The 24427-nt window shown below is 44.9% G+C and overlaps 2 protein-coding genes and 1 pseudogene across 2 annotated transcripts; 2 read left to right on the top strand and 1 right to left on the bottom strand.

Annotated features, from left to right (window-relative positions):
* Positions 1-4458: 4458 nt before the first annotated feature.
* Positions 4459-5099, top strand: LOC114705258 (translation machinery-associated protein 7-like). Its single transcript, XM_028887055.2, has 2 exons — positions 4459-4568; positions 4655-5099. Exons 1-2 carry the CDS (start codon positions 4497-4499, stop codon positions 4775-4777), a joined length of 195 nt encoding a protein of 64 aa, XP_028742888.1. The 5' UTR covers positions 4459-4496; the 3' UTR covers positions 4778-5099.
* Positions 5100-8782: 3683 nt separating this feature from the next.
* On the top strand, positions 8783-9307 carry LOC114705260 (annotated as a pseudogene).
* Positions 9308-14419: 5112 nt separating this feature from the next.
* Positions 14420-21268, bottom strand: LOC114705165 (serine protease 42). Its single transcript, XM_028886854.2, has 5 exons — positions 21022-21268; positions 20329-20485; positions 19749-20011; positions 17840-18000; positions 14420-15244 (listed from the first exon to the last, which is right to left on the bottom strand). Exons 1-5 carry the CDS (start codon positions 21239-21241, stop codon positions 15029-15031), a joined length of 1017 nt encoding a protein of 338 aa, XP_028742687.1. The 5' UTR covers positions 21242-21268; the 3' UTR covers positions 14420-15028.
* Positions 21269-24427: the final 3159 nt, after the last annotated feature.

The following is a 24427-nucleotide window of genomic DNA, read 5'->3' as shown; positions in this document are numbered from 1 at the left end:
CTGTTTATTATACTTATATTCCTGGATATTTATCCCAAAGAAATAAGGATTTATGTTCTATTAACCCGTATAAACGCTTATAGTATTAATATCTTTGTTCATCAAAATCAACAGCTCAAAATAACACAGCAGTAAAACTCTTTGCCTTCCCCACAACATACATGTTCTAATCCCTGGAACTTATGAGCATGTTACTTTACTCGGCACCTGGCAATGGAATGGATTAAATTAAAGGCTCTTGACACAAGAAGGTTATCTGAACTATCCAGGTGGGCCCACTGTAATCACAAGCTTTTTTATTTATCCACAAGACAGTTGAAATCAAGAGAAGAGATGTCAGGAAGGGGACGGGAGGGGAGAAGTTGTCAATGCTTCACTGTGGTCTTTAAAGGCTGAGGAAGGGGTCACAAATCTAGGGATGAAGGTAGCCTCTAGAAACTGGAGCCAGAAAGCAAATAAATCCCCCCACCCCCTCAGGCTGGGTGGTGGTGGCGCACACCTTTAATCCCAGTACTCAGGAGGCAGAGGCAGGTGGATCTCTGTGAGTTCGAGGCCAGCCTGGACTATAGAGTGAGTTCCAGGAAAGGCTCCAAAGCTACACAGAGAAACTCTGTCTCAAAAAACAACAAACAAACAAACAAACAAAAATTTCCCCCCTTGCCAAGGGTGGCACACGCCTTTGACCCCAGCATTCAGCAGAGGCAGGTGATCTCTGAGTTCAAGGCTAGCCTGGTGTACAGGGCAAATTCCAGGGCAGCCAGGGCTATTACACAGAGAAACCTCAACTCAAAAAACAAAACAAACAAAAAAAAAAAAAAAAAAAAAAAAAAACAAAACTCTCCTCCTCTGTCTCCAGAAGGAAACAAGTCAGCTAACTTTGGTTTTAGCACCTGTGACCTCCGGAACTGCAAACTGCACTTGGGTTGTTTCAAGCCACTAAAGTGGTGGTAATTTGTTACAGCTATCCAAAGAAATCACTGCTAATCCAGATATCCTCCAGGGAGTGAACAGATAGACAGCCTTACGTTCACACCATTAAACCTGAGAACAGTGAGGAGAAAACACCCCATCCACAACTGTCCAATTAAAGCAAGCTGTGTTTTGGGGCGTGCCTGGGACTGGCCAGCCAACTGTCTCACCCTAAATTGGGATTTGAGAGACTAGGCCCTGTGGGCCCCTTGAGGTCTCTTCTGTAGGAGAGATAAGGAGGTGTTGACAGGGATGAGAGAGCTGGCCATTACACACTGTCAGAAAGACAGAGAAAGGGAAGGGCGGAGGGTAAGGGAGTACGTCACCGGGATGGGTGGAAAATTCCGTGTAGGCTGAAAAGCATGTTTTGCAGTTGACATCAGATCTAAGAAACAGGAACTCATTCCCCTTCCCCCCTCTCTCTTTTTTGGGGTGTCTGTTTGTTTTTTGTTCATTTGTTTGCTTCTCTGTGTAGCCCTGGCTGTCCTAGAACTTGATCTGTAGACCAGGCTGGCCTCAGACTCACAGAGATCAGTTTGCCTCTGCCTCGGGAATGCTGGGATTAAAGGCGTGTGCCACCAGGCTCAAGAACTTATTCTTAATTACAAATAGAAATCTTAACTTGCAAGGACTTAACACAGGACAAACAGGAACTTATTCTTTAACTATAAGCAGAACTCCTAACCTGCAAAATACATTGTTTGTGGTTCTGGCTTCCTACTAACTTGCAGGTATATTGTTCCTGCTCTGGTCTCACAGTACCACAAAGTGTTACTGAGCAATTGGAATGAACTGGTGAGGAGAAGGGAGAGCTGAGAGGGAGACAGATGAGAGAAATGAAAGTTTGATCTAATCACAATACATCATATCAATCAATGTATGAAATTATCAAAAACAAATTTAAAATATGCATTCTAGTCCAGCTCCATGGGTGCTCCTCCGCCATTGGTTCACAGTTCATGCACTTCCACTGGTTTGGCTTCTTGTCCCTGTGCTTCCTCCAACCATGGTCTCAACTTCTCTCGCTCATACAATCCCTCCTCTCTTGCGCTGATTGGACTCCCAGAGCTCCACCTGGGGCTTGGCCATGGATCTCTGCATCCGTTTCCATCAGACACTGGATGAGAGTTCTATCATGACAGCCAGGGTTTTCGGCCATCTGATCACCAGAGCAGGTCAGCTCAGGCACTCTCTCGACCATTGCCAGTAGTCCACAGTGGAGGTATCTTTGTCGATTTCTGGGGACCTCTCTAGCACTCTGCTTCTTCCTATTTCCCTGGGGTCTTCATTCATCATAGTGTCTCCCTCTCTATTCTCCCACTCTGCTCCTGATCTAGCTGGGACTTCCCTCTCCCCTAAGCTCTCTTTCCCCTGATGCTTGCCCTCCATTACCCCCCCCCCCAGTTTGCTCATGTAGATCTCATCTATTTCTGTCTAGATAAGTGAGACAGTTGATTATCTTGAACTGTTTGGGAGGCCCCCAGGCAGTGGAGCCAGGACCTGTCCTTGGTGCATGGGCTGGCTTTTTGGAGCCTGGGGCCTATGCTAGGACACTTTGCTCAGCCTTGGTGTAGGGAGGAGGGGACTGGACCTGCCTTGGCTGAGTCTGCCAAGCTGGGCTGACTCCCCAGGAGACCTTGCCTTGCAGGAGGTGGGAGTGGGGGGTGAATTGGGGGGAGGCTGGGGGTGGGAGGAGGGAGGACAGGGGAATCTGTGGCTGATATGTGAAATTAAGTTAATTATAAAATAAAAATACTACAAAAAAGAAAGAGAGAGAGAGAGAGAGAGAAAGAAAGAAAGAAAGAAAGAAAGAAAGAAAGAAAGAAAGAAAGAAAGAAAGAAAGAAAGAAAGGCATAAATTTCTAAGATGATCAGAATATGGCCAAACTCATATAATCAAAATTTATACTTTTCTCCATGTTACTTACAGTTCACTACCAAAACAGAATTATGGGATTCTATGGTTTCCTTTCTGAATATTATTTTTCTTTGATACTGTTTTATTTGGTAATTGTATTCTAAAGCTTTAGATCTCATCAAATAACTGCTATATAGAAAGAAACAAATAAAAATACTAATACTAATAATAATAAAATAAAATATGGATTCTGAAGTTTTTCCTCTGCTAATTTCATATTGCTAATACTTCTTAATGTTTTGTTGACTAGTCTCTCAGTTGTCCAAAATTTGCTGCTTTTTCATGATTTCCAAAAATATCGAATGACTACTGAACACTGTGAACATGACATTGCTGACTACCTGGATTGAATTGTCTGTCCTTTAAGAGTGTTGAAGTCTAGCAGACACCTGGACTCTCAGATCTACTTGAGGTGATTTTTTTTTCTTTGTGTGACCTGTGCCTGGACACTAGCAGTTAAGTTTTGTAGAGTCTCTCCTGACTGAGGGTGACTAAGCAGGGCCATCCTCCCTGGTTGGATGTCGCCCATGACTGTGTGACCTCTAAGAATTGTTCAGTTTCTAGTAGTCTGGCATCCATGTTAGCTAGCATCCTAGAAATGCCTGTGAAGATCAGCATTCAGCCACAGATTAAGAGGGATCACTATACAAATTTTTGTAACTGTTTCTCTGCCTATGTAAAACCTGTGATCCTTGAATCAACAACCTTTCAGAACAGAGAGCTTTTAGTTAATATTTAGACGCTGCAGACCACACATAATCCCAACTGTGTTCTCTTCTAAAAGATAACCTTCTAGGGGTTGGGGAGATGGCTAAGCACTTGCCATACAAGTGCAATCCCCAAAACCCATATAAAAAAAAAAAAACCACAGACACTTCAGTGCATGCCTACAATCCCAAAACTTCAAAGGCAGAGATAGGAGGACCTCTCAGGATTGTTGGCTAGCCAATCTAGCCAAATTGGTGAGCTCCAAGTTCAGGGAGAGATTCTGTCTCAAAACACAAAATGGAGAATGATTGAAGAAAACATCCAACATTGACTTCTGGCCAGTGTGCATGCAGGCCCAAGTGCATAGACACAAATACATATACACTAAAAATAAATATGGCCCTTTAAAAATGTATAAGTCAAGCCAGATGGTGGCGCACGTATTTAATACCAGCACTCAGTAAGTAGAGGCAGGCGGGTCCCTGAGTTCAAGGCCAGCCTGGTCTACATAGCAAATTGCAGGACAGCCAGGATTATTACACAGAGAAACCCTATCTCTAAAAAAAAAAAAACACAAAAAAAATTATAAATGAAGCTAGGTGTGATGGCACATGCCTATAATACCAGCACTTGGAAGATGGAAGCAAAGAGATTAGCAGTTCAAGGCCATCCTTGGATACATAGCAAGTTGAAGGCCATGTGAGACCTTTTCCTAAAACAAAACAAAAGTGTAAATATAATTCTTACCATAAGCCTCTGCAGAATCAGGCAATTTACTTCCCTTTCTTCCTTTTTCATTTTGAAACAGGTTCTCAACTCACCCCTAACTCCACCTCCCAAGTGCTCAGACTGTAGGCACATACCAATAGGCTGTCTTTGAAAAACAAAAACAGCAGGTGCCATGTTGGGTGCCGAAGGTGGCAAAAAGAAGCCCCTGAAACAGCCCAAGAAGCAGGCCAAGGAGATGGACGAGGTGAGGACGGGAGCGGAGGCGCGGGCGGGCGGGCACTGAGGGTCTGGGCTTCTGGCCTGGAGTGAACCTGCTCTGCCTCTCCGCAGGAAGATAAGGCTTTCAAGCAGAAACAGAAGGAGGAGCAGAAGAAACTCGAGGAGCTAAAAGCCAAGGCCACGGGCAAGGGACCCCTGGCCACATGTGGAATTAAGAAATCTGGCAAAAAGTAAGTTGTTCCTCATATCTGAGATGATGGTGAGCCTCTTCCATTCCTATTTAAACATCTGGATTCCCTGCCATAACATCTTTACCACCTACAGCTAGAGTGAAGTGTTACCCTGGAGCCTGTTAAACATCTGGATTCCCTACTATAACATCTTTGCCACCTACAATTAGAATGAAGTGTTACCCTGGAGCCTGTTGTACATTGTAATAAACTTTTGTAAAAAAAAAAAAATTATAATAATAAATAATACAATGGCTCATTGTCTCTAGTGTTCAGCAATTCCTACCTCAGCTGTGAATTTAAAGTAAACTCAGTCCGAAATCCTACCAGAGCTGTTTCATCTCTGTTGTACTCTGAATTCTGTACCACTTTGAATTAATTAAACCAACTCATTAAAAAAATAAAAAAACAAAAGCAAACAAAGCCCCTTATTTACGTGTGTGTCTGTCTGTCTGTCTGTCTGTCTGTCTGTCTTGGGGGTATGTGAGGTGCACATGTGTGGAGGTCAGAGGACAACTTGCAGGAGTCAGTTCTCTCCTTCCACCACATGGTTCCCAGGGATCCAACCGTGCAGTCAGGCCTGGCAGCATGCACCTTGGCCTGCTGAGCCATCTCACTGGCCCAGCCTGTGTCCTGAAATGCAGAGGAGCCACGGTCTGCCAACGCTCAGGTCTCCAGTATCAACCTGAAACCATCAGGCCTCTAGCCACCTCCAGCTCCAATCTCCCACTATTTATGATATCACTCTCTTCTATTGGATTTTCCCTGCGCCATCTGAAAACTACCCTAAGACCTACTCACTTGTTTCTCTTCTTTCCCAGAGTACAGTCCTCTGATGTCTGAAAATGTATTTATTTATTTTTTTTTTAAGATTTATTTATTTATTATGTATACAGCATGTATGACTGCAGGCCAGAAGAGGGTACCAGATCTCATTATAGATGGTTGTGAGCCACCATGTGGTTGCTGGGAATTGAACTCAGAGCCTCTGGAAGAGCAGTCAATGCTCTTAACCTCTGAGCCATCTCTCCAGCCCCAAATGTATGTATTTTATGCTGTCCACTTTTTTCTTTTATGTTTTATGTGTATGAATGTTTTTCCTGCAAGTATATATATACACCACATGCTTGTCTAGACCCAGAGGAGGTCAGACAAGGGCATCAGATGCCCTGGAACTGGGGCTACAGATGGTCATGAGCCTCCATGTGGGTGCTGGGAATGAACCTGGGTCCTCTGGAAGAGTAGCCAGTGCTCTTAATGGCTGAGCCATCTCTCCAGTCCATTCTTCTTTTTCTTTTTTCTTTGTTTAGAGGCTGGGGGTAGTAGGGGCCGGTATTGAGACAGGAATCTTTTTGTAACCCTGGCTGGCCTGGAACTCGCTCTGTAGACCAGGCTGGCCTTGAACTCACAAAGATTCCCATGTCTCTGCATTCCAAGTGCTGAGATTAAAGGTATGCCATGATGCTAGGCTTCATCTCACTAAAAAGTTCAGGCTGGAACTGGAGAGATGACTGAGCAGTTAGGAGCACTGACTGCTCTTCCAGAGGACCAGGGTTCAATTCCCGGGACCCATTTGGCAGCTCACAACTGTCTGAAACTCCAGTTACAGGGGACCGGACACCCATGGAAAACACCAAAGCACATATATAGACATACACACACACACACACACACACACACACACACACACACACACACACACACACACACTGTTAAGGCTGGCCTTAAGCTTAAGACAGCCTGGCTCTCTCAATCCTGCCTCTACTTCTGGGGTACTGGAATTACAAGCATGAACTACCCTATCACATACAACTCTTTACTTATTTATTTTTCATTTATATCCACTCACCACACCTGGATTCTTATGATTTTAACAACAAATGAGTTTATTATTTTTCATTGTTAAGTAGTATTGCCTTGTTTGATAGACACTTGGTTTCTCCAGATTCTGGTAATTCTAAGTATGTAGCAGGATTGAGAGGTTGGCATTGTGACTTATGCCTGCAGATGCCATATGGAAAACTATAAACAGGACAAGAGCTTGGCATCTCTGCCTTCCTTTTTGTATGTCTCTTCTGTTACCTTAAACTTTGGGTCAGATTCCTTCTCAGGTCTATACGTAGGCTTGTCGACCACTTAAGAACAGAGTATCTATAAAAACTAGAAATCCAGGTTTGCATAATGCTAAATTTAACCTGCTTCCTTGTGCCCTTCAAGACTGAAAGCAGACAGATTAGAGTAACTAAGATCTGTCAAGATCCTGGGACTCAAAGCCTTCCATGTAGATTACCCCTCAGTGAATCATCTGGACAGGAACGAGGTTGACCCCCTCAAAACAACCATTCTGTTATGGAAACTAAACTATCCAGCAAACTGCCTTCTCAAATGACTTTCCCCACAGATGGACCTTGAAGAACCAGACCTAAAATGAAGGTCAGCTAACCCCAGTGTGACCAAGGCTGCTTAACTATCAGTTCTTTTCTTTATTTTTAAACCATGTGTGTGTGCGTGTGCATGTGTGCACGTGGGCACACACTTGCAGAGTCCAGGAGAGGGTGTTGGGTCTCCTGAGGCAGGAATTACAGGTGGATGTGAACCACCCAGGGTAGGTGCTGGTAACTACATACCGATCCTCTCTCTGTAATAGCAGTAAGCACTCTTAACTGCAGAGCCATCTCTCCAGCCTCCACTGTGTCTTGTGGTGATAATTCATCTGTGTCCCCCAGTAAAATTTATCTGAGGATCAGAGGATAAAGGTCAGCCACTATTAGTAAAAACAGAAGTCGTGCAATGTTAGCACACACCCTTAATCTGTCTGGATCTCTGTGTGTTCAAGGCCATACTAGGGAACAGAGCCAAGCATGGTGACACACACCTTTAATCCCAGTACCAACCATAGAGACCTGGAGGTCTGTACAGACAGGCACTGACAAGGAAGTGAGGTAGTTGGGCTAAGAGCCAATGAGAGGGCTGAACAGCAAGGCAATAAAGGTGTGGGTAAGACAGGAAGTAACTTGCACTTTAGAAGCTGCAGCGCAGGGAGCTAAGGTTAGCTGGTGGCTCTTCCGATCCTCTGGTCTCTGTCAGATTTTCACTCCTATTTCTGGCTCCGTGTTTTTTTATTTAATAAGACCGCTTAGAAATTCGTCTACAGTGTCTACTCCATTATTACTTTGTTCCTTCCCCTAAGTCATTTTGGACCTTATTAGCCCCTAAAGGAAGACTAGGACGGTAGTCTCCCTGTTGCTGGAGTGACCACCCTGAACTATTTCTTGTTTCACTATCACCGGCATCTCGGGTTGGACTCTCACAATAGACAGCAGAGCCTGGGCTGTTGACATCTCAAGCCAAGTCTCTGTCCGAGACCTTCAATAACAAGACTCAAAACGTCACTCATTCATCACTGGGGCCGTTTTATTTCCATCTGTGGTTTGTTTGCTTTCATCTTCTCATAAATGGGTTTCAGAGAGGAGCCCATCTTAATTTTGATCAGTGTATCTGGTTTCTCTTGTATTGTGCAGACTTTAAAATTTTTAGTGCGTGCCCCCCCACACTCACTCTTATCAAAGGTCAACTTGCAGGGGTTACTTCTCTCCAAGTGGGTCTGCCCGTGGCCATGTCAGAGGAGCAGCAGATGGCAACCGACTTCAGGGCACCGATCCACCAGGAAACAAAACCCTGACGGGTGAGTCCCAGATTAGCAGAGCCCGAGAACCTCGGCCCCAGAATGTTTTTCGCTACTGCTGTGTCTTTGCGTGTTTGCCGCCGCCGCTGCCAATTTTCTCTAGTATCTGGCATGGTGTGAATGGGTGTGGGGAGATAGATCCCCACTGTCCTTAATGCAGCGTGATCTTCTCTTGGAAATATCCCGTTCTCCTGGGCATTTTTACCTGTGGATTATTATGAAGATGATTTCCTCCTAAGCTGTTCTGTTTAACTGAAGCAATGATTTTATACAACAATAGTGTTCGTTTAAATAGGATTTTGACTTTCGCTTGCATAGCTCCAGCCGAAGGAGAAGGCGGGTAAATAAGGAGGTGCCCATACCATGGCTCGTACAAAGCAGACTGCCCGCAAATCCACCGGTGGTAAAGCACCCAGGAAACAACTGGCTACTAAAGCCGCTCGCAAGAGTGCGCCCTCTACTGGAGGGGTGAAGAGACCTCACTGTTACAGGCCTGGTACTGTGGCACTCCGTGAAATCAGACGTTATCAGAAGTCCATTGAACTTCTGATTCGCAAGCTTCCCTTCCAGCGTCTGGTGCGAGAAATTGCTCAGACTTCAAAACAGATCTGCGCTTCCAGAGTGCAGCTATTGGTGCTTTGCAGGAGGCAAGTGAGGCCTATCTGGTTGGCCTTTTTGAAGATACCAACCTGTGTGCTATGCATGCCAAATGTGTAACAATAATGCCAAAAGATATCCAGCTAGCACGCCGCATACGCGGAGAACGTGCTTAAGAGTCCACTATGAGGGGAGACATTTCATTCTCAAACATTTTTTCCCTCTTCTTCCTGTTATCAGTAGTTCTGAATGTTAGATATTTTTTCCATGGGATCAAAAGGCACCGAAGTATATGATTGCGAGTGAAAAAATAGGGGACAGAAATCAGGTATTGGCAGTTTTTCCATTTTCACTTGTGTGTGAATTTTTAATATAAATGCAAGATGTAAAGCATTAATGCAAGCAAAATGTTTCAGTGAACACATTTCAACAGTTCAACTTTATAACAATGATAAACCTGTTAAAAATTTCTGGACAATGCCAACACTTGGATTTTTTTTTTTAATAAGTAAATTTCTTATTGACGGCAACTAAATGGTGTTTGTAGCATTTTTATCATACAGTAGATTCCATCCATTCACTATACTTTTCTAACTGAGTTGTCCTACATGCAAGTACATGTTTTTAATCTTGTCTGTCTTCTGTGCTGTTCCTGTAAGTTTGCTATTAAAATACATTAAACTATTAAATAAATAAATAAATAAATAAATAAATAAATAAATAAATAAATAAGATTTTGATGATTGAGGGTCTTTAATAAACATAGTAAGGGATTATGATAGAGGTCAGTTTAGTGGAAAAGTTAACACAGGTAAAGGTAGGACAAAAATAAATGTTGCCCCTGCCTCTGATAAAGCAGAGGCTGCAGAGGATAAAAATAAAACAAGGAAGTGTCACACGGCTAGAACACGTGAGTGTCTATTGAGGAGCCTTATAGACTGTGGCTTAGGTTAATGATTAAGAAAAACAGTTGAGCCGGGCGGTGGTGGCGCACACCTTTAATCCCAGCACTCCGGAGGCAGAGCCAGGCAAATCTCTGTGAGTTCAAGGCCAGCTTGGTCTACCAAGTGAGTTCCAGGAAAGGCGCAAAGCTACGCAGAGAAACCCTGTCTCAAAAAAAAAAAAGAAGAAGAAGAAGAAAAGAAAAGAAAGAAAGAAAGAAAGGAAAAACAGTTGAGTCCCAGTAGCCCAGCTAGCTTAAATTCTTTTAACTTTAATGTTGGGACATGTGTTCCCAGGTTTCGGGGTGCATCATAGCTGAAACAAAGCTTTGGAAATAACTTAAGGTTAGACTAAGGTGTTTTTGTCAAATAGCTTTGAGGTGAAAAACCCAAGAAGACAATCTAAAGTTTTAGAAAGGCACATAGCTGAGTGTGGGACTCTTAGGTCAGGGATCAAAAACAAGCAGCCCAATTATTATTATACCTTTCTTGTTAGGATGTGTTGGTGACCAAAGGTGATGACTGATTCCTTTTGTACTCCCATTTCTTCTAACCCTGCCCTCCCAGTGCTGTTACCTGGTAATAACCACCATAAAAAACTTTGATGAGTGAGTATACACCCTAAGGATTTAAAATAGAGCTGACTTATTGTTTTTCATATATAAAAGTTTATATTTGTGATTCTTCTAAGATTTCTTATAAGATTACCTTTTGAGATAAATAATAAAATGATCCTTGTACTGAGTCCACAGTCAACATCCACAGTCACTCACCAACAATAAACACAGAGAAGCTGGAGCTTCTTCCGGTCAAGCCCAGTACAATCTTATAATACTCAGCTTATATCACTTATAACTGTATGGCGTGGCAGGCTTCTTGTTAACTGTTCTTTATCTTAAAGTAACCCATTTCTACAAATCTATACTTGCCACGTACTCGTGCTTACAGCATCTCACATGCTGCTTCTGGCAGTGCTGGCAGTGACTCTGCTTCTGTTTTTTATTTCTCTCTCTGTTAGTTATACTTCCTGCTAGCCAACAATAGTTTATTTATTGACAATCAAGCAACTGACATACAGACATCCCCAGTACAGCAAGTGCAGACATCTCAAACCTGCACTCAGCCCATGCCTAATCACCTCTATGCAGACCAGCTGGGTAACACAAAAAAAGAAGGCTCCACAGACATACAAACATCACAGCACTCCTTCTGCAACAAAAATGCAGCCTGCCAGCCAAAGAACTGGCTGAGAAAAATACCTGCTTGCTCACACTCTGTTAATCTGTAACAAGTTACTTCGACATGAATGTATGTGGGTTCTTGGGACAACTTGATTTTCACCTGTAACACGTAAAATGTTTACTCATGTAAGGGATATGGAAAACATACTGTTTTTTACTTGTATTCACTATAATCACTCACTTGAAAAATGTAACCACATTGTAGTTTTTATATTGCTTGAAAGATTTTGCTGGGGAATATAAGCTGTAAGGCAAAACATAAGAAAGTTAGAAGGAAAACATCAGGAATGAAAGAAGGAAATCACTAGGAAAGATGTAGAGAAAAAATTACAAAGAAGAATAAAGAAAAGGTCAGAAGGAAACCATTGAGAGAGAGTGTGTCTTTTCCCTTACCCCCTCAGATAAAAAAGTCTTAGTTCATCAGCTCCATGTACTGCTGGAGGCTGGTCCTCACGGCAGCAGTCTGGGTCCCAGGCATGAAACTCAGGCCATCAGGCTTGGTAACAGGTACCTTTGCCCACAGAGCCATCTTGCCAGCCAGTGCCCATACTTTTTATGCCCTGTATAAAAGGTCTTTGCTTACCCAAGAACCACAGATTTTTTTTTCTTTTAGCCCTCTTCTAGGTTCTTATAGATTTGTGGTTTATATTGAGTCCTATAATTTATTTTGAATTAATAGAATGAAATATCTATACATTGCAAGGTGAAGAGCAAAAGTCATTTTCTCTTTCTTTCTTTCTTTTTTCTTTTTTCTTTTTTTTTTTTTAGACAGGGCTTTTCTTTGTAGCCTTGGCTGTCCTGGAACTCATTCTGTGGACCAGGCTGGCTTGGAATTAACAGAGATCCGTCTGTCTCTGCCTCCCAAGTGCTAGGATTAAAGGCTTGTGCCACCACTGCCAGGCACTAAAGGCCATTTTTCTAACACTTTATTTTTTTGTGATGCTAGGTATTGAACCAAGGTCCTCTTGCACACTAGACAAGAGCTCCACTGTACTGATGTACACTCCTAGACCCTCAGCAGCATTTACTAAATTAAAAAACTGTCCTTTCCCTCACTGGGTTACATTAATACTTTCATTAAAATCGTCTGGCTGTATAGGTGTGGGCCTGTTTCCAGATTGCCTGCTCTGCTCCACTGGTCTATTACTTCTGCCCCAATGCCAGTACAGCCCTGTACTGACCAGTGTTTCATTTTCAAGTCTTGAAACCTGTATGGTTTGCATTGGTCATTCTGCATCCTTTGATTTTCCCATACACATTTTTTAAAGATTTATTTTATTTTTACTTGTGAGTGTGTATGCAGACATGTGCAGGTGCCCTTAGAGGCCAGAAACTCTGGAACTAGAGTTACAGATGGTTCTGAGCAGCTGAACATGGGTGCTGGGAACCAAACTCAGGCCTTCTGCAAGAGCACCGAGCACTCTTAACCACTGAGCCATCTCTCTAGGCCCTCCATATACACTTCATTTTTGTGCTTATGAGTAGATGTGTGTGGGTGGGTGGGTGTGTGCAGGTACATGTGCACAAGTGTGAACATGCACATGGAGGCAGAGGCAATCCTTGGGTACTATTCCTCAGAAGCTGACCCCTTTGTATTTTTGAGACAGAGCCTCTCGGTGGATCTGGAGTTGGCCTGTTAGGCTGGCCTGGAGTAAGCAGTCCCCGCGGTCTGCTGGTCTCTGGCTCTCCAGCGGTAGGGTTACCTGTGCCTACCACCATGCCTGGCTGGGCATTGAACTCAGGTCCTCGTACTTGCATGTGCAGCAAGCCCCTTTACAAACCGAGTTATCACCAGAGCCCTCCGTCTGCATTTTAGACTCAGCATATCAATTCCAGGAAGACTGGGGCTTGAAAACATGTGAATGAATTTGCAGGCACAACACTACCACATTTCAAGACCAGAGAGCATGGTAACTAGGACTGAGTGGCACTTTATTTCAGAATATGTAGGAGGACACAGAGCTGAATGGAGTCAAGAAACAGCTGCTAAAATACACTGTCAGTTGGTGGTATTACTTGATGTTGGAAAAAATGAATCTCAACAAATCATATTGTAACAATTTAACAAACATTAAAGGCATAGAAATACATACTTTGATTTCTATCCTATGCCATGAACAAAAAAATTAATTTCTTGATCACAGATATACATACCAATGCTAAAACTAGAAACTTTTTTTTCTAGGGGGAGAAAGAAGAAAATTCTTCACAACCTTCAGTTTAAAGCAAATCAAGTCATAACTTTAATACTCTTATCAGAATACATGAAGAATAGTTTAAAAGTCAGCAATATAAAGTATCTGAATTAAAAATGACAAAAAAAACTTGAAAAGACAGTTCACAAAAGAGAACATGCAAATGATCCATCGTGAGGGAGGCTGAGAGGCAGTTAAGGTAAACATGAGAAGAAAAAGGACACCTCTGCCCAGGATCTAGTTTGTGTTTCCTGCTGACCAAGAGTAAAATGTCCTCAACACAAGGAAAATCAAGACGCAGAACCGCAGTGTTTAAACCTGCGTTTTGTGGAGTCTAGCTGCCCGTATGAGACAAGAAGCAGGAACCTGTTTTTGCTCTGTTTAGAATTGGTTATTAATATTCTCAGTTTAAGTGAACTCGAGCCGTTGGCGCATTTGTTGTGAGGCTTCTCCAGGTTCCCAAGCCTGCAGTCCACAATCCACGTATAAAATAATCACTCAGACGCTTATATCACTTATAAACTGTATGCCGTGCAGTTTTGTTAATGTTCTTTTTCTTAAATTACCATTTCTATAATCTATACTTGCACATGCTGGTGTTATGGGTTTCAATCTGCTTGTCCTGGGTGCTGCAGTGTCTCTCCTCACTTCCGCTTCCAGAATTCTCCTCTTCTTGTCCCTATTCTGCTAGTCATGCCATCAGTGTTTTTTATATAGAACAATATCCACAGCAGTGCAGAGACAATATTTGCTTTTCTTAGAGGAAAACAAGAGTGTTAAACAGTGTTAAACGCTACAAATGCGCCGTGCTTGCTCAGGGCCAAAACACAGGACATTTGAGTTCAATGTTATCAACCATCTTCTTGCCATTAGGTCTGAACAGGGCAGGACACTTCAGAAATCCCCTTAGTTTTACTTATAAAAGGAAATCCCCTTAGTTTTACTTATAAAAGGAAATTCTTGAAGAGAAATAATGAAATCTGCTCATACATTTTCTTAATTATTTTCAAATTTCACTTTATCTTTGAACATGGTTGCAAATTACATTCGATGAGAAATGTAACTTCACAAGATCAAAGATATTATACAGGGAGAACGGTTATAGGAGAACACTTAAGGTCCTCTCCTCTCTCTCTCTCTCTCTCTTCTCTCTCTCTCTCTCTCTCTCTCTCTCCTCTCTCTCTCTCTCTCTCTCTCTCTCTCTCTCTCTCATCACCAAGCTAACTCTGGTATGACAAAGTCTGAGGTGAGAGCCCTGAACAACTATAGTCAGGTCTAGTGCTCGCTCCACCACCGAGGAAGTCCTTTCGCAGGCCATTGTCATCCACCTGGCAGGCCAGTTTACCTTCTAACAGGAATTCATGCGCCTTCATCCCTGCCAGGCAGACCGCAGCTCAGGAGTAGCTTGACCAAGGATGGTGACTGGAGCACCAAGCCAGAACACTCTGGAGTCTCAGATCCCTGACACGTTTCACTGTGGCTCTCTCCAGGGCAAGGGATCCCAAATGGAATTTGAAGAAAGGACATTGGAAAGGAAAGGGAGAGGCTCAGAAGGAGGGTGGGATGAGACGCAGCAGTCGCCATGACCACAGGGTGTCACGAGGCCAGCAAGCACAGTAGTAAGACGAGGAAGACCAGCGGACAGAAACAGGCGGCCTGGTTCACCACCGCAGTCAGCCACCTGCTGTAGTAGGCTGTGTCTGTATAAACTCCAGGATGTCCTTGGCGACCACAGCCGATGCCCCAGCTCACGACTCCCACTTGCACCCATTTGTCATCTAATTCACAGGACAAAGGGCCGCCAGAATCTCCCTGAAGAAAGAGAAAGAAACATATGCAAGAACAGAATTGATCCCCTTTGGGTTAGGCCAGTGGCACTGGAAGACGTAAGGAGACAGGCTCGTACAGGGTTTCCTCAGGCACCCCAAAGGCCCAGCCAGAGCCAGGTGCAGTGGTATACACTTAGAGTATCCGCCCTAAGGAGCATGAGGCAGAAGGATTTCGAGAGTTCAAGCCAACCTGGCTACATACCAAGACACTGTCTCAGAAGAGAGACAGAGAGAAACAGAGAGACAGAGAGGCATCCTTGCCAGGCCCAAGCTTCTATTAATACACAAATGCCAGAACTAGGTATATAAATATGGCCCCTGAGAAGTTAACAGGGCAATGATAATATCATCTGATGTTATTATAGCAATTTCTCAAGCCACAGTGGTGTTTATTACTGAATTCTACTTTTGAGGGGCTGAAGAGATAACCCCATGGTTAAGAACACTTGCTGCTTTTGCAGAGGACCCTGGGTTAGTTGAGAACACCCACACGGTAACCCACAATCACTTGTAACTCCAGTCCCAAGGGATCTTATGCCCTCTTCTGGCCTCTGCAGACATTGCATGCACATGGCACATATACACACACATGCAAGCAAAACACTCACACACATAAAATAAAAACAAATCTTTTTTTAAATCCCATTAACTATCACTTCTATGTAGTAGCTCCTAATTCCTTACATTTAACCTGAATTTCCTCTGAACACAGCACTCTGGAGGCAAAGGCAGGCAGATCTCTGTGAGTTCGAGGCCAGCCTGGTCTCCAAAGCAAGTTCCAGGAAAGGTGCAAAGCTACACAGAGAAATCCTGTCTCGAAAACAGAAGAAGGAGGAGGAGGAGGAGGAGGAGGAGGAGGAGGAGGAGGAGGAGGAGGAGGAGGAGAAGAAGAAGAAGAAGAAGAAGAAGAAGAAGAAGAAGAAGAAGAAGAAGAAGAAGAAGAAGAAGAAAAAGAAGAAGAAAAAGAAGAAGCTCTTAACCTACAACAAAATTCTTGGACATTATAGAGTCCATTCGTACGTATTCTTCCAAACCCGCTACAGAGATCCTATCAGTGAGAAACACATGGGCTTCCTCAGTGTCTCTTACCACCCCTAACCTAACATGAATTGATAATTTGACCTCAGACAATTTCCTCACTGAGTGGTTGCCCCAGACCCTGCTCAGAACTCGATGGCACTTCCTACACTCTGAAGACAGTCCTGGTATCATACATCCAAGGGAACCACTGAGCTAAAAGGAAAATCTGACCATGTTCGCCCAGCCCCACTTCTCACTCCTGCCTTGGCCACCCTAGAAACTTGGCCACATATGATACCCTATCCTACTGCTCCAGGTATTAGAAACACCAGGACCCCCAGCTCCTCCAGTGCTGGGGGCACACCTAGGGTTTCTTGTCCAATGAGCATGTTCTTCACCTCCAATGCCCAACCTTGTCTCACTGTGTAACCAAGACTCACCTCAAACTCACTATGCATCCCATCTGGCCTTGAACTATTGATCTTCCTACCTCAACCTTATGAGCGCTGAGATTACAGGCATATACCACACACTTGGCCAACATAAGAAGTACACTCAGACCTAAGCAAATTGTCCCCTGTCTCTAAAAAAGATTTCACAAGAGGACCTTGAGTTCATGTCTTTGGATTTCACCTTCCACAGTGGCATGGAAGATATGATGTTATGATGCAAGGTTGTGATGCAGGTTAACTCAACTATTACAGGTTGATGCTCCCTTTGTCATCTTAACTGCCACAGAGGATGTGGCAGTTTGAATGTAATTGGCTCCCGTAATCTCATAGGGTGTGACACTATTAGAAGGTGTGGCTTTGTTGGAGTGGGTATGTTCTTGTTGGAGGAAGTGTGTCACTGTGGGGGCAGGCTTTGAGGTTTCCTATGCTCAGGATACCGCCCAGTGTCTCAGTCAACTTCCTGTTACCTGCAAGCCAAGCTGTAGCCAGCACCACGTCTGCCTGCATGCCATGATGATAGTGGGCTGAACCTCTGAAACTGTAAGTGAGCCACCCCAATTGAATGTTCTCTTTATAAGAGTTGCCATGGTCATGGCGTCTCTTCACGGCAATAAAAGCCCTGACTAAGACATAGGGGAACTCAATGCAAAACATTATTAGACTACCCATTCCCAACTTCAACATGTAAACAAGAACCCTACCCAACAACCTACACAGCAAGGTTACATCCTTTAGAAGGGACCAGACCAAGCCAGGTAGTGGTGGCACACGCCTTTAATCCCAGCACTCGGGAGGCAGAGGCAGACGGATCTCTGTGAGTTTAAGGAAAGGCTCAAAGCTACACAGAAAAACCCTGTCTTGAAAAACCAAAAAAAAGGGCTCATACCAGCTGGACAAGGTGGTGTCTCCCTGTAATCTCAATGCTTGGGAGGTTGATGCAAGTAGATCTCAAGTTTAAGGCCATTCTCTGCTACATAGAAAGATCGGGCAAGGTTTGCTTCAGGAGCTGTGGGGAGCGTGGCTTTCCCCATGAATTTCTTGAGTCAGAGGTAGCAAATAACTCCAGCCTTGCCATCTGAGACTGAGGAAAGGGCTCATGAACTCACCTGGCAGGCATCCTTTCCTTTTTCTTTATAGCCACAGATCATCCCACTCTTGACTAGATCAAGAGAAGTTGATGTAACCTCCATCAGCATCTTATTACATTCCGAATAATGGATGATACTCTGGTCCACCTCCTGGAGAACTTCTGTTGGAATGTTTGGTGCTAATGAAGAAGATCAGCAGTGTATTAGTCTTCACAATGGAGAGCAAGCACTCTGGCACCCAGGAATGCCCCTGGACAAAGGCTGGGAAATGAAGAGTGTCCCTATTTGACACTGGGGAAACTGAGATGCAAAACTGTCACAGGGAGAGGACTGAGTAAGAGGCAAAACTGAGCAGGGCCTAACAGCACAGGTCAATAAGTCCATGGGAGGTCAAGGCAGAAGACTCTCAAGTGTAAGGCCTGCCTGATCTACAGAATGAGTTCAAGGCCACCTTGGGCAACTTAGCTAGACTCTGTCTCAAAACAAAAAGCAGAAAGGGCCGTGAAGACAGACAGTACCAGAGCCCTTCCTGGCACATTTAAAGGCCTGGGTCCAATTCCCAGCTCTTAAAAAAGGCAAAACTGGCCGGGCGGTGGTGGCACACGCCTTTAATCCCAGCACTCGGGAGGCAGAGCCAGGCAAATCTCTGTAAGTTCGAGGCCAGCCTGGACTACCAAGTGAGTTCCAGGAAAGGCACAAAGCTACACAGAGAAACCCTGTCTCAAAAAAAAAAAAAAAAAAAAAAAAAAAAAAAAAAAAAAAAAAGGCAAAACTAAGCCAGGAGAGGGATGATGTTTCTGAAAGGGAGGCAAAGCCTAAGAAATGAGAATCCATCGAGCATGTTACTGAATGTCAGTGGTAATAGTGACAAGACATCCTGCACATCTTTCTGTTATTTTTTGTTTGTTGATAAAACTGGCATCTTTATGTAAATCAGACTAGTCTCAAACTGTCCATACTTCTGCATGTAACACCATACCCAACCAACTTTCTTCACTCTCTAGAACATAACCACAGGCTCTCAGAGAGATAGAACCCTAAAGGTCACATGTGACTTCTCATGTATAAGAACCATACCAACAGAGGCCTTCTGACTCTCCTAATTCCTCTAGGCAGAAGGAACTCCCTAACTACCTAGATAGGCATTTCTGTTGAGAAACTAGCAAGTGACTCGTTATCTCATGAGCAAAAATTCACCCAAGGTGCTGGAGAGTGACAGATAGCTGAGCAATTAAGAGTTCTTTTTTTGTTGTTTTGTTGTTGTTTGTTTTGTTTTGTTTTGAGACGGAGTTTCTCTGTGTAGCCCTGGCTGTCCTGGAACTCACTCTGTAGACCAAACTGGCCTTGAACTCACAGAGATCTGCTTGCCTCTGCCTCCCAAATGCTGGGAGTAAAGGCGTGCGCCACCACTACCTGGCTAAGGGCACTTGTTCTTGTAGAGGACCAGGGTTCAGTTCCCTCAGCACCCACATGGAGGCTCACAACACCTATAACTCCAGTTCCAGAGGATCTGACACCCTCTTTTGACCTCTGTGGGCACCAGGCATTTGCTGCACAGACATACATACAGGCAAAACATTCACGCACTTAAAATAAATCTGAAAATCCACCCAGGAGAACTGCATTGCATCTAGCCTTTGTCCATAGGGAGTGCAATACCCACAATCACTCAGCACATGTCCCCACAAAACTGCAAAAGCAGATTGACATCGTTCTGGTTCCCAGGAGAGGTACAATTCTTTGGCTGTCATCAGATATTTGTGCTGATTGCCGAGAAGGACCTCAACACAAGACCGGGATCACCGAAGCTCACCAAACTGCCCACCAGCCTATGCCAAGTAGTCTGCCTTCCTTTTTTGTCCCGCCCATTATCCTTTGTGTCTCCTTCAGGAATAAGGCGTGCTTCCTCCTGAGCACCGGATCTTACCACCTGGGGCTGGTTTGCCCCATCCTGTCACCCAGCACTTGGTCCCAGCATTCACAAAAAAAGTCTCTGAAGGGATGCAGACGGGGTAAATATTAGAGGTGAAATTCACGGGGTGTTGGAGCTTGAGAAGAGCGATGTCATTTTTAACGACAATAGCTGATGAGAACTGGGGGTGGACAATGATGCGCTGGATAGGAATCACCAGACTTGTGTTTTGGCGGTGGACACTCAGATCGCCCATCTTGACACTGTACTGGCTTCGGCTGTGGGAAAGAAGACATGCCGCCTCAGTAGCCATGACCCTACAAAGCTCCCTTGTACCCTCTCCACTCGTTTTCTGTTTCTCAACCTGGCCCCAAGCTCTTTGCCAGAAACGTTCTGTCTCTACCACCAAAACGCCTCATTGGTCCCACAGTTGTTTCTCCTGCGCCCTGCCCTAAGTCTTTCTGGTAACAAGATGATCGTAGCATGACACCCTTTTTGTGTGTCTTGGTTTGGGGATGTTGACGGTTTGTCAGAGAGGTAGACTGGACAGCAGGGTCCCTCCAGAACACTCACCTCTCCGCTTCTCGCTCCTCACCTGAAAATACAGTGGGCAGCGGTCAGCACCCACTCGGCGCTGATGAGGGAAGCTCCGCAGATGTGCATGTGTCGGACCCTGAGGCTCACCTGCCAGGGCCACTTTCCCTCTTCTGCGTCCATTCCTCCCATGATCTTCGTCAGGCGTTGGCCGCACCCTGAATGAGGACAATTTGGGAAGAACTCAGAAGAATTAAGTGTTCAGGGGCTGGAGAGATGGCTCAGAGGTTAAGAGCACTGGTTGTTCTTCCAGAGGTCCTGAGTTCAATTCCCAGCAACCACATGGTGGCTCATGATCATCCGTAATGAGATCTGGTGCCCTCTTTTGGGCTGCCGGCAGAACACTGTATACATAATAAATAAATAAATCTTTGGGAGAAAAAATAAAAAGAATTAAGTGTTCACGCCAGCACATCCACAGAAAGCACCAACAGGACCCAATGACAGCCAAGAAGGAGGCTATGCATGTCCTGCTCAACATCAGGGGCACTTCATACCCTCAGTGCTCCAGTGTCACCCCACCCCCACGGCAGTCACATTCTCCTCAGGAGCCACAGGCAAGGCAACCAGACTCCTTCCTACTCAACAGTGGCCTGGCCCGTGTCCCTCGGAGTCAGCCTGTCACTAGCTCCCACTCTGAGCCTTGACACAGTCCCCACCCCCCGCTCCTCACAGACACCCCTTCACAAGTTACCTAAGGCAAACGGCTTGAAAGCAGAGGTTTGGCCCTGACGGGCCGCCTTGGTCACCAGCACCTGCGTGGGTGGCGGTGGGTTCACCCTTGGGGTCTCACTGTGCCCTGCGGAGAAATCGGAAGTAGAGGACACAGTGGCAGCCTCCCAAGCCTCGCAGAGCTCCGACTGAAGCAGCAAGAGGCAGGTTATGAGGCCCAGGGAGGCCCCTCCGGACGCCATGCCACCACGTAGGCCACCGCCCCTCTCCCGAAGTGGCACCCGCTCCCCAGGCTCGCGTGGCCGCCCTCGGTTCTGTCGGAGAAACGGGCTCCTCGAAGGGAGGTGCCAGCGCGTCAGGGGCGTCCAGGGAGGGTCATGGCTTCCCGGGTGGGAAATGTGTCCTACACTCAGATCTTCACGCCACGCTGTGCACACCCAGAGTCCTGCCTGGGACGGAGGGGACAAACGTCTTTGATGGAGACCTCCCACTTCAGGACCCGCACTTCCTGCAGAGCCTGGTGTGGAACTGGTAAGGACCGGACTCTGGGAATAAGGGGGAGCCCTCCGTCTCCAAAAAGACACCTCAAAGCGAGATTCATTCACCATACCTAGACGTATAGGCTATTCTCAGTCATAGGACAAGATGAAACAAAATTAGCAATGTCCAGGTCTGGAGAGATGGCTCAATGCTTAAGAGCACTCGATGCTCTTGCTGGGGACCGGAATTCAATTACCAGCACCCACGTGACGACTCACACCATTCCTAACTCCTGTTCCAGAGGATCCAGCGCCCTCTTCTGGCCTCCGTGGGCTCCAGGCATGCACATACATACATACATACAGGCAAAACATTCAGACACATAAAATAATAAAATAAAATAATAAAATAAAATAAAACAAATAAAAAATTTTAAATTAGCCATCACCAAAGATACCAGCCAGTCAATCCTTTCTTACTACTCTATGTCCCTGATGTCTTCTGTGCTAACTCATGTTTTTCTCTTTGTTGCCCAGATGCTCACTAGGTCTCTCCTTCTGTGAGCATCATCACCCCTGCAGAAGAGGGGGAATGGAGGGACTATCTGTGCTTCTCACGTTTCTCCAATGGAAGGAGGAGAGCCATTGGATTTTTCAAGGCTGCTGGTACTCAACTTCCCTCATCAAGTTATTTTTCAATGTCTTGGGAAAGGGGCACGTTCTTAAGATATTCTTTTGGTCACAGGAGGAGTGGGCAAGCAGGTCATACATCATGAATATATGCCAATAATTGCACCCCCACCCACCAAAAAAACCTCTGCATTCAATTTTTTCCTCTTTGAGACAGGGTCTTATGTATGCAGAGAAGCCTCTTTGCTGTGGAATAATCCTTCTCTACACTGTGAAGATGTGTTGTTCTCATTGTTGATAAAAAGCTGATTGGCTGATAGCTAGGCAGGATTTTGGGGGCAGAGAGAACACTGGGAAGGAGGGTGTAGTCGGAGGGGATGCCATGAGACACAGAGCAAGCGAGATAGGAAATACATACAAGAGGTAAATGAGCCTTAGGGTGTAGGCAGATGTTTCTTCAGTCCCGCCTGGCCCCACGGTCCAGACAGATCTCTCCCACCTCGGTTTTACAGCTGCTTATAAAATAATCACACAGAGGCTTAATATTCGTTACAAACTGTATGGCCAATGGCTTCAGCTTCTTGCTAGCTAGCTCTTTCATCTTAAATTAACCCATTTCTATAAATCTATATGTTGCTACATGGCCATGGCATTACCAGTCTGCTGAAATTTTGTTGATCCTTCAGCAGTGGGCTTGAGTCTCTCTTGACTCGACCCTTCTCTCTGTTTCTCTGCTTGGATTTCCTGTCTGGATGTAAGCTTTCTTGCCATAGGCCAAAACAGCTTTATTATCCAGTGGGAACCACACATATTCACAGCATACAGAAAGACATCCCACAGCATAGGGGCAGCACATAGATTAATAGAAATGGATTGACTTAAGCTATAAGAGCTAGCTAAAAACAAGCCTAAGCTATCTGCCAGTCATTTGTATTAATATTAAGTCTCTGTGTGGTTATTTGGGGAGCAGCTGGCAGGACAGAGCTGAGCAGCAGTCTAGACAGAAAACTCTGTCTACATCTCTTGACTTTCTATATTACCAAAAATGACCTAGACCTTCACATCCTCCTGCCTCCACCTCCCAAGTACAGAGACTACAGGCATGTACTACCCCACGAAGTTTATGCAGGGAGACAAAAACAAACACAGGGCTTCATACATGTGAGACAAGCACTCTTACCAACTGATCTACAACGCCAGCCCAGTAAGGAACTTCTGACATTTTGTGTTTGGTGCCCAAGTGTGGGCTACTGTTCAGCTTAGGTTTAAAACAACTAGGAGAGCATGAACCCACAAACCGAGTCTCTGGTAGGCATACTCCTAATTTGGGCTCAAGCATAGCTAACCAATCGTGCTTAAAACCCTCGCAAACTCTCTTTGTAAGGAAGCTTTTCCCTCCTGCCTTATACTTTGCACCTGTCCTGCAGCATGCTGGGAGCTGACGTAGTCACTGGGTCCAGTGACAGTGAGGACTAAAGTGATACAGGTACAGAACTGTTGTTCTTCATAACACACCTTCTTCAAGTAAAGAAGTCAGTGAGGCTGACTGCTTCCGTCAGCACGGGGCGGGGGTGGGGGGGGGGTGTTTCAGTGTGGCTAAGTGGCCAGATGTGCCCCATTTAAATTGTCCTCACTTTTCCCCCACCAAGGCCTTGACTTTCATGTAAGAATTCTCATAAAGCTGTTAATCTGTGTTGAAACTGAAGCAGCCAAGATTAAACACTGTATCTTATTTCAGGTACATCCATGGCACAGTTGTAAGAAACGTGAAAATACCTCAGAACCTTTTAATCATAAGGTTAAAAATCACAGAACCTCTTAATCCAAGAGGTTAAGATCAGAGATTCCCGGTCAGTCAAATAGCTTGGAGGGTGGAGGTACTTGATGTGCAAATCCTATCACCTGTAATCCCAGGACCCACACTAGAAGAAGGCACACACTCCAAAGAGCTTTCCTATGAATTCCACACATACTCCTGTACGTACACGCACGCACGCACGCACGCACATGTATGTGTACATACTGAGGTTTGAACCTAATGCCTCATGTGTGCTGGGCCAGTGCCCACCTCTGCTGAGCTCTCTATATATACCCTGTATCTCTGGCCCAGTGCATTGTCTTAATATATAAAAGACAGAGTGTGACCTACTGCAAGACTTCAGAACTTCTAGGAGCTGCAGGTCCAAAGTAAATCTGCACCTTTTCCTAGGCCTTTCTTCATAAATTGCCATCAAGTGTTTATGAGAAAGATTAGAGGCAGGCAAAGGCCCAAAGAAAGCCTTGCTTACAATGTGGTTTAGGGGAGGCGAGCAGAAGCCA

Source organism: Peromyscus leucopus, chromosome 7, assembly GCF_004664715.2.
Source record: "Peromyscus leucopus breed LL Stock chromosome 7, UCI_PerLeu_2.1, whole genome shotgun sequence".
In the NCBI taxonomy this organism is placed as follows: Eukaryota; Metazoa; Chordata; class Mammalia; order Rodentia; family Cricetidae; genus Peromyscus; species Peromyscus leucopus.
Note: the sequence above shows the minus strand (reverse complement) of the source record. Positions and strands in the feature narration are given on the sequence as shown.